Source organism: Cajanus cajan, chromosome 1 (assembly GCF_000230855.2).
Source record: "Cajanus cajan strain Asha chromosome 1, NIPB_CcT2T_4, whole genome shotgun sequence".
Taxonomy (NCBI): domain Eukaryota; kingdom Viridiplantae; phylum Streptophyta; class Magnoliopsida; order Fabales; family Fabaceae; genus Cajanus; species Cajanus cajan.
In genome coordinates this window covers 44,725,547-44,734,937 of record NC_138517.1, presented here as the reverse complement: position 1 = coordinate 44,734,937, position 9,391 = coordinate 44,725,547, and the positions used below count along the sequence as shown (strand labels likewise).

At 39.2% G+C, this 9,391-nt stretch overlaps 1 protein-coding gene across 1 annotated transcript; it reads left to right on the top strand.

Annotated features, from left to right (window-relative positions):
- The first annotated feature begins 926 nt into the window (after nucleotides 1–926).
- LOC145954584 (uncharacterized) lies at nucleotides 927–1,454 on the top strand. Its single transcript, XM_083069174.1, has one exon. The coding sequence runs from the start codon at nucleotides 927–929 to the stop codon at nucleotides 1,452–1,454; it is 528 nt and encodes a 175-aa protein (XP_082925300.1).
- The last annotated feature ends 7,937 nt before the right edge of the window (nucleotides 1,455–9,391 follow it).

Genomic DNA, 9,391 nt, shown 5'->3' with positions numbered 1-9,391 from the left:
TGTGTAAATCCCTCCGCCTCCTACTCCTTCGGTCCTTCCTTCCTTATAATTTTTCTATCATTCAGTCTCCGTTCATACGACAAAAACAAGCAGTTTGTGTTCATACGACTAAATGTGTATTTTGAACTTATTATGTGTGTTTCTTTATATATTTTGAGTAGGAACAACCAGTGGCTGAAGCCAAGCCTGAGGAGAACAGAGAAGAGAAGCGATTCTGGGAAGAAAAGCGATTCTGGGAGGAAAACGCAGAAGAAAAGCGATTTCTGGGAAGCAGAACGGGCCGTTCTGCAAGGAGAACGGCCCGTTCTGCAAGGAGAACGGCCCGTCCTCCAAGCAGTATAGGCCGTTCTCCAAACAGAATGCCCCGTTCTGCAAGGAGAACGGGCCGTTCTCCAAGCAGAACGGGCCGTTCTGCTGCATTATTTTTCTTTTTTTTTTTAAAATTTTTACGATTTTTTACGTCGGACCTGGGTATGTCCGACGTAAATTTACGTCGGTTTTTGACCCCCGACGTAAATTTTACGTCTCCCGCTTCTACGTCGGACGTTTCCCTGACGTAAAAACCCCTAAATAACCGACGTAAAAAGGGTCTTTTGTACTAGTGATTGTCCGAGTTCGGCATCCAGTACGAAAGTCGCGGAGCCCTGAAAGCCCAATGCTTGGCCGACTTCGTAGCCGAGCTCACACCTACCTCAATCGAAGAACCACAGGTATGGATTTTACACGTTGACGGGTCCTCCAACTCCAAAGGTGGTGGTGCAGGTATCATCCTGGAAGGACCGAACCAAGTCACTTTGGAGTAATCGCTCAAGTTCAGCTTCAAGGTGACCAACAACCAAGCAGAGTATGAGGCGCTTCTCGCAGGGCTAAGGTTGGCTCATGACCTCGGGGCTCGGAAAGTGAGTTGCAACAGCGACTCGAAACTCATGGTAGAGCAGCTCAGCGGAATGTACCAAGCCAAGGACGTTCTCCTACAACAGTATTTCCACGTGGCATCACAACAGATCTCATCCTTCGACGAGTTCACTATACAGCATGTACCGCGAGAAAAAAACACCAGAGCCGACCTCTTATCCAAGCTTGCCAACACCAAACACCCTGGACAACATCGGACCATCATCCAGGAGACCTTGCACTCACCTAGTCTAGACGACAAGATCGTCAACACCAGCAACAGCGAAGACCAGGGATGGATGACAGGCATTTGGAGCTACTTGAAGGTAGGAGTTTTACCCGAAGATAGGGATGAAGCTTGGAAGATGAGGTTGAGGTCAGCCAAGTTCGTGATTGTCGGTGACGAACTGTTCAAGCGTGGCATCTCCACCCCACTGCTTAAGTGCTTAACTACACCTCAGGCAGCCTATGTCATCGAGGAGATCCACCGAGGCATATGTGGCATGCATTTCGGGGCACGCTCAATGGGGACTAGAGTATTCCGAGTAGGATACTACTGACCCACTTTGAAATCAGATTGCCAGGACTACGTACAAAGATGCAAAGAATGCCAGCAGTTCGGCAGCACACATCGGCAACCACCCGAAACTCTTCACCAAATGATGTCGTCATGGCCTTTTTCCCAATGAGGAATGGACATCCTCGGGCCATTCTCCCTCGCGAAGGGTCAACTCAAGTTCCTCCTGGTGGCGATCGACTACTTCACCAAGTGGATCGAAGCATGCCCACTCGCCAAAATCACCACCAAAAATGTACAGAGATTCACCTGGATGAGTATTGTTTGCAAATTTGGAATCCCTCACACCCTCGTTACCGACAACGGCAGGCAGTTCATCGCACAAGGCTTCGAGGATTTCCTCTGCGAGCTCTGTATCAAGCATCTCCCAACCTCAGTGGAACACCCCTAGACCAATGGCCAGGCCGAAGCAGCCAACAAGGTCATCCTCTGGGAACTTAAGAAGCGGCTAGGGAACGCTAAAGGACAGTGGGCCGACGAGCTCCCCAGCATCCTTTGGGCGTATCATTGCACCCCCCAGTCAACAATGCAAGAAACGCCTTACAGGCTGACTTACGGAGGTGACGCAATGATCCCAGTGGAAGTCGGAGAGACATCTCACCGACGTAAAGTCTTCAATAGCGAGCAGAACGCTCAAGAGTTAGCAGCCGACCTTGGCTTAGTTGACGAGCTCAGAGACGAAGCTCAAATCCACGAAGAAGCCTGCAAGCTCCGAGCTTCCCTGATGGAACTAGGTTGAAGAATTGATGTTCAACAATGCTTCCATGCAAAGGACCGTGATGCTTCTTGAGGTAGACACCTTTAGAACTCTGAAATCTCCTTTGAAGAAGCTTCAATGGAGGAGAAGTCCTTGAATGAGGTTCGGCCACTCTTTAAGCTTGTGAAGGAAGCTTGAGGAACCAAGCAAAGTTTGAAGAACTTTGCTAGAAACCTAGAGAGAAAATTCCCTACGATTTTGGAGACTCTTGAGTGAGAGAGAAAATCTGATTTTCATTCTCAAAATGTTCAAAAGTGAGTACAAGTGAAGGAATTACAAATATATAAGGAGAGGTAGCTTCTAGGAGAAGCTAACCTTAACCATGGTTCACTAGGAACCATGGTAAGGTGTAGCTAACCATCCATGGTTTCTAAAACTTGTAGGAGAAGCTATCCTTGACCATGGTTCACTTAAGAACCATGGTAAGGTCAGCCATCCTACCAAGGTTTAGAAACTTGGAGGAGAAGCTTCAAAAGCTCAAGAATGCACATGGAAATTTCGGCCAAAGAGAAATGAAGGAGCTAGGCGGCCTTGGCTTATTTTTCTCCTTTGATCTATTTCAAAAATTATTGATTTGGTTTAGTTAGGTTCATCAAATGATGATGAGACCTAGCTAAATCAAATCTATGAAAAATTAGGAGAAAAATGAGTCCAATATGCAAAATTTTGCCTAGGCCCAACTCAGGCCCAATTTCTAAGTACACTTTCTAGCTTTGCTAAATGTCACCCCCTTTTCCCTACTGAAAAAATACAAAATGAATGCATCAACTAGGGAGGTTAAATGGAGTTAAACTCTCCAAGTAACCTACCTTGAAATCAATATACAAACACTAGAAAAAGCAAGTAAAGTCCCTCACAAATACAAAGGCAAAAATAACCTATACAAAAGAACTACTATATGTACAAACATAAGAAAAAGGTCTTTAAGATCATCCCATTCCTCTTGGTTCTTTTAGTATATCACCTCTTGGATTCCTTGGCCTTGGCCATAGTCTATCATCCCCTCCCTCTTGAAAAGGATTTGACCTCAAATCTCGAGGGTCCTCATGATTATTGGCCATACCTACAAATATATAATAAAATTCATCAGAGGTGATATTTTCAACAAATAAATGTGAAAGGAATATCCTAGAAGGAATCCTTTCATGGAACCTAAAGAAATATATGACACTAGACCTACTAATATAATGAATAAGATCCTCTCCTAAACATAGACTAGGTATATTTCTAAATCCTAAAAATGTGCTAAAGCTAAAACTATAGCACACTAAAGACTTAATCCTAAAAACTAAAATATCTTGCCTAAAGTACCCTATGTGGTAAGCTATGCATTTCCTAGAAAATAATGAAAATACTACCAAGAAATTCCCTAAACAATTTTGGATTATATTATTTGTTGGATAGTTATGAAAAGAATTTGTCACAAGGAACCTTGAAGGTTCAGATGTTATATCCAACAAATAATATATTCCATAAATTGGGTGCATTATTGACACAACTAAGGTAGGAAGACTATCTACCTTGGGCACCACCAAGGAAGTAGTATGAGAAGTAGAACTAAATGAAGTCCACTTCTCCTTCACAAAATCTTGAAGTTGAGATTCTTTTTCTTTAAAAATAATGGATTTGTGAATCACTTCTTCAAGACTAGTGGCAGCGTGAGGGTAAGAGTTAAGGTCTTTATGAATAAAGAGAATAGTTTTCATAGGTTCTTTAGTGATAAAGCAATTCTCTTTAGGCATAATTACCTTAGAGGATATTTCTTCCTCTTTACTCTTCCCTACCTTTTCTCTTTTTCTTTTGTTTTTCATTTGTGCTTGATCCTCAGCCACTTGTTGAGGTGAGAGAGGATAAAGTACAAATTTCTTTCCCTTGTGAGTGAAGGTAATTTCATTAGTAAGACCATCATGTACAGTTTTCTTTTCAAATTGCCATGGTCTTCCTAACAAAATATGACAAGCTTCCATTGGTACTATATCACATAAAGCTTGGTCCTCATACTTCCCAATGGAAAACTTGACCTTCACTTGTTGGTCAACTGCTATGTCACCATCCTTATTAAGCCATTGCAAATGATAAGGTTGAGGGTGTGGCATAGTAATTAGACTCAACTTTTTAACCAACCTAGTGCTACAACAGTTGCACCATGAACCACTATCAACAATGAGAGAACAAGCATTATTTAAAACATTACATCTTGTATGATAGATGTTCTCTCTTTGTGATAGGGTACCACTAGGTTGATTATGAAGGATTCTCCTAAGCATTAGGAGCTTTCCTTCATAAGGATAAATTGGCTCCACTTTGAATCTTTGAAGCTTTGTTTCAACCTCACTCTCACTGGAAGAGGAGGTAGTAGTCTCTTCTTGACTACTATAAGTGTCATGCCCCCTTAAGATCATGACTTTCTTTGTAGGGCATTGAGAAGCAATGTGGCCTCTCCCTAGACACTTGAAACATTTAATATCACTAGTCTTTGTGCTAGTGTGTGGAGTGATGAGATCTTTATCCTTATCTTTATTTTTCTCTTTCCTCTTAGCCAATTCTTTGGAGGGTTCTGAAATAATTTTCTTTTCAAAAGGTTTTTCTTCCTCCATGTAGTCTTTCTTAAGAGATCTAGAGTGGGAGCTTTCTCTTTTAGAAGATTTTCTCAATATTTGTTGTTCTACCCTTACACAAAGTTGGACCAAGTCATTTAGGTCCCTGTAGGGTAGTAGCTCCACTTGGTCTCTAATCTCTAAGTTAAGACCAATCATGAATCTGACTACTGTATTGGCTTCCTCTTCCCTTATACAAACCCTCATCATGTAAAGCTCCATTTGTTTCCTGTACTGTTCTACAGACATATCTTTTTGTTGGAGCCTTTGGAGCTTATTCATAAGCTCCCTGCCATAGTAAGAGGGAATGTGTCTCCTCCTCAGTGCACTCCTAAGATCATTCCAATATTGGATAGGAGGATCATTGTGGAGACGTCTTTCTCTTTCCAAAGAGGTCCACCAATACATTGCATGCCCTTGAAAGCTAAGGGTTGCAAGAGGAACTTTCCTTTCTTCACTTATCCTATGGCAAGCAAAGAGTTGTTCTACCTTCATCTCCCAATCAAGGTAGGCCTCCACATCATCCTTCCCAAAAAATTGAGGGAGATCCACCTTGGATTCCCTAGTTTTAATAGTTCTTTTTGGGGAAGGTTGATAATGGTTACCTACATTAAGGCTTTCATTAGGAGATGTGTATTATGAATGTGAACTCCTACTCTTTTTTCTGTTTTCTCATATTTTCTTTCAATTTTTCTTTTTCTTGTTTTAAAATTCTCAATTCTTCCTCTAAGTAAGCAAGTTGTCCTTCTCTTTCAATCTTTTCTTTTTCTCTTAGAATGGACTCTTGCTTTTTCCATAGCTTAAGTGATTTGAGCTCTTTAGTGATATAAGAAAGACTTTTTGGAGAGCCATCACTTTCACTATTGGAGGAATTTTGAGACATTTTAATTCAAGAAGATTTTTCCACACAAAAATAGTTTTTATGAAAATAAGATTTTTTTGGAGTGCTTTAGACTTGGCACTTGGAGGTCTAAAAGTACAAATTAAACTTTGGAGGGAGGTGAGCTACTAAAGAGCCACTTAATAACCAAGCCTCTTCAAGTAAAAATCTCTAAACCCCCTTGTACTTTTGTCTTGCACAAAGCAATTTTCACAAAGATCTTTTCTCAAAGAAAAATAACAATCAAGTGCCTAAGTGTACAATTTATATGATGTTTGAAATCATAAAGAGCAAGAAAACATAAATTGCTTGAAAAATTAAATGAATGAAAACATAAATTGCTTAAAACATAAAAGACTTGAAAACTTAAAGACAAGAAAACATAAACTAGGCGTTGAAAGCAATTAAACCTAGGTGAGAGCTTGAAAGGTACCAAAGACCTTCAAGGACCCTCTCACAAGTACTAAACGAAATTTACTAAGAGAACTCTTAAGGAGAGATGGAGATACACCAAAGGCACTCCAAGACACTCCTTAATAAAGGCCTTGTACAAAAATTTGGAAAAACAAAGATTACAAGAAAATTGAAATTGAAATTTTCTTCAAATGAAATGCAAATTCACACTCCAAATGAAATGTAAATTCACATTCAAATGTAATTAGTGGCTGCACTTAATTTCAAAGAAAAACAACTTAGCCACTAATTAGAAACAAATTTTAGTCACGGATTTGTAAGGAAAAACTAGTTTTAGAAACCAAAATTTCTGTCACTAAAATTAGTTCTAAATTTTCACAAATGATTTAGCTCCTTCTTGCTCCAATCAAGCCACCAAGTTGCAGCCTCACAAGGTGTTTCACTCCTCTTTTAGAAGCAACCTTGACTTTGGTCACTCCTAGGTGTTTTCAAGAGCCTTGCCACCAAGAGAGAACAAACTCCCTAAGCAACCACCAAAGCCTTCAAGTGGATTTCCTTTGACTTGGCCTCCTACACCTTTTAAGAAGTACTCAACCACCTTCAAGACTAGAATATTAATTTAAAACTGAAAAGGAACAATTTAGAATAGCTAAACCAATTGGTAGAAGAAAATGAGACAAGACTAGAAAGAATTCCACAAAAATGACAAGCAAAAAATTAAGGCAAATTTAGAAAGCTAGCACACAAAGGAAAAACCTATGAAAGGCACTAGAATGGATTACAAAACAAAAGCTAAGATTAAAAACAAAAATAAGACTCAAATAATGTGGCTGGACCAACAAAAATATGTAGGCAAACACACACCAAAACCGAGAGCTCTTGTTACTAGATTTTTCACTCCTTTGGCTTTTTCTTTTGCTATTTTCTTTCTTTTTATTTTGCAAAAATATTTTTCACTTGTTTTTCTTTTAATGTTCAGGAGTTTTAATGCCTTTTGAACACTTATATGTCTCAGTTTTAAGGTAGAAAAACTGCAGCAAAACTTTCACACAAAACAAGAGGTGTTCACATGCATTTTGTAGTTAGTGCTTCACTATTTTATATTGTTTTTAGGTCAAATTTTTAAGCACTCATTCTTTTGTTTTTCTCATGCATTTAGGACACTCACACCTCTGTTTTGTCTCTGTTTTAAGGTTCAAAAAATTGCAATAGGTTTCAGCCACACAACAAGACTCAAAGAAACCTAATAGGAGAAGTGTTTAACAATTTTTCTTGACAAAACTTTTAATAAGACATAATAGAAACCTAACTCTAGGAAATTTGCTAGAACTAATAGAAAATTAAGAACTCAAACATGTAAAATAAAAGCACATATACTAAGGTACAGATTCAATAAGCAAAGACACAAAAATTTTGGACACAAACAACACACAAAAAATTAGGTCAACAAGCTAGTCTAGGAATTTTCAAGATGAAAAGGACTACACATGACTTCTATGACAAAACAAGTGATTCAAAAATAAAACTAATGCAATATGAATGTTGTCCAATCACGGACACATGTTAAGGAATGGAGAGACTCAAACAAAAGCAAAACGCACAAGTATAGGAACCTAAAGCACAAAACAATTGATTCACGGATTAATAGGAACAAGCAAAAACATGAATCAATTTCTTCTTATGTGACATATAGGATCTATCAAAAAAATTTAGAAAATTTAGATCTATGCAGCAAACACATATTTAGACATAGGAGAAGGAAGAAACAACATGGATTCAACAAAAAAAAATTAGAACACCAAACCTCAAGAGCACTAGGCTCTAGATACCAAAAACTGATGGAACTAGGTTGAAGAATTGATGTTCAACCATGCTTCCATGCAAAGGACCATGATGCTTCTTGAGGTAGACACCTTTAGAACTCTGAAGTCTCCTTTGAAGAAGATTCAATGGAGGAGAAGTCCTTGAAGGAGGTTCGGCCACTCCTTAAGCTTGTGAAGGAAGCTTGAGGAACCAAGCAAAGTTTGAAGAACTTTGCTAGAAACCTAGAGAGAAAATTCCCTACGATTTTGGAGACTCTTGAGTGAGAGAGAAAATCTGATTTTCATTCTCAAAATGTTCAAAAGTGAGTACAAGTGAAGGAATTACAAATATATAGGGAGAGGTAGCTTCTAGGAGAAGCTAACCTTAACCATGGTTCACTAGGAACCATGGTAAGGTGTAGCTAACCATCCATGGTTTCTAAAACTTGTAGGAGAAGCTATCCTTGACCATGGTTCACTTAAGAACCATGCTAAGGTCAGCCATGCTACCAAGGTTTAGAAACTTGGAGGAGAAGCTTCAAAAGCTCAAGAATGCACATGGAAATTTCGGCCAAAGAGAAATGAAGGAGCTAGACGGCCTTGGCTTATTTTTCTCCTTTGATCTATTTCAAAAATTATTGATTTGGTTTAGTTAGGTTCATCAAATGATGATGAGACCTAGCTAAATCAAATCTATGAAAAATTAGGAGAAAAATGAGTCCAATATGCAAAATTTTGCCTAGGCCCAACTCAGGCCCAATTTCTAAGTACACTTCCTAGCTTTGCTAAATGTCACCCCCTTTTCCCTACTGAAAAAATACAAAATGAATGCATCAACTAGGGAGGTTAAATGGAGTTAAACTCTCCAAGTAACCTACCTTGAAATCAATATACAAACACTAGAAAAAGCAAGTAAAGTGCCTCACAAATACAAAGGCAAAAATAACCTATACAAAAGAACTACTATATGTACAAACATAAGAAAAAGGTCTTTAAGATCATCCCATTCCTCTTGGTTGTTTTAGTATATCATCTCTTGGATTCCTTGGCCTTGGCCATAGTCTATCATTCCCGAAGATACAATAGGCGAGTGCAACCTCGCTCTTTCCGAGCTGGCGACTTGGTGTGGCGATTATTCGGTAAAGCACGGAAAGACACGTCGGATGGAAAACTCGCACCCACCTAGGGTGGCACATTCCGAGTGGTAGAGAACTTGGAGAACGGAGCATACCGGTTAGAAGAACTCAACGGAAAGCCCATACCACGAACTTGGAATGCCACGCATCTCAAGTTTTACTTTAGTTAACTCTGTAAGAATGAGCTGTGCACTCTTTTCCCGCCTCAGTTTTTTATCCCAAAAAACAGAAAAATGGGTTTTGGTTGAGAGGGTTTTTAACGAGGCACATATACACAATTAATAAAATAACTCATTCTTTTCTTTCATATTATCCTAGCTTTACATTATTGTCG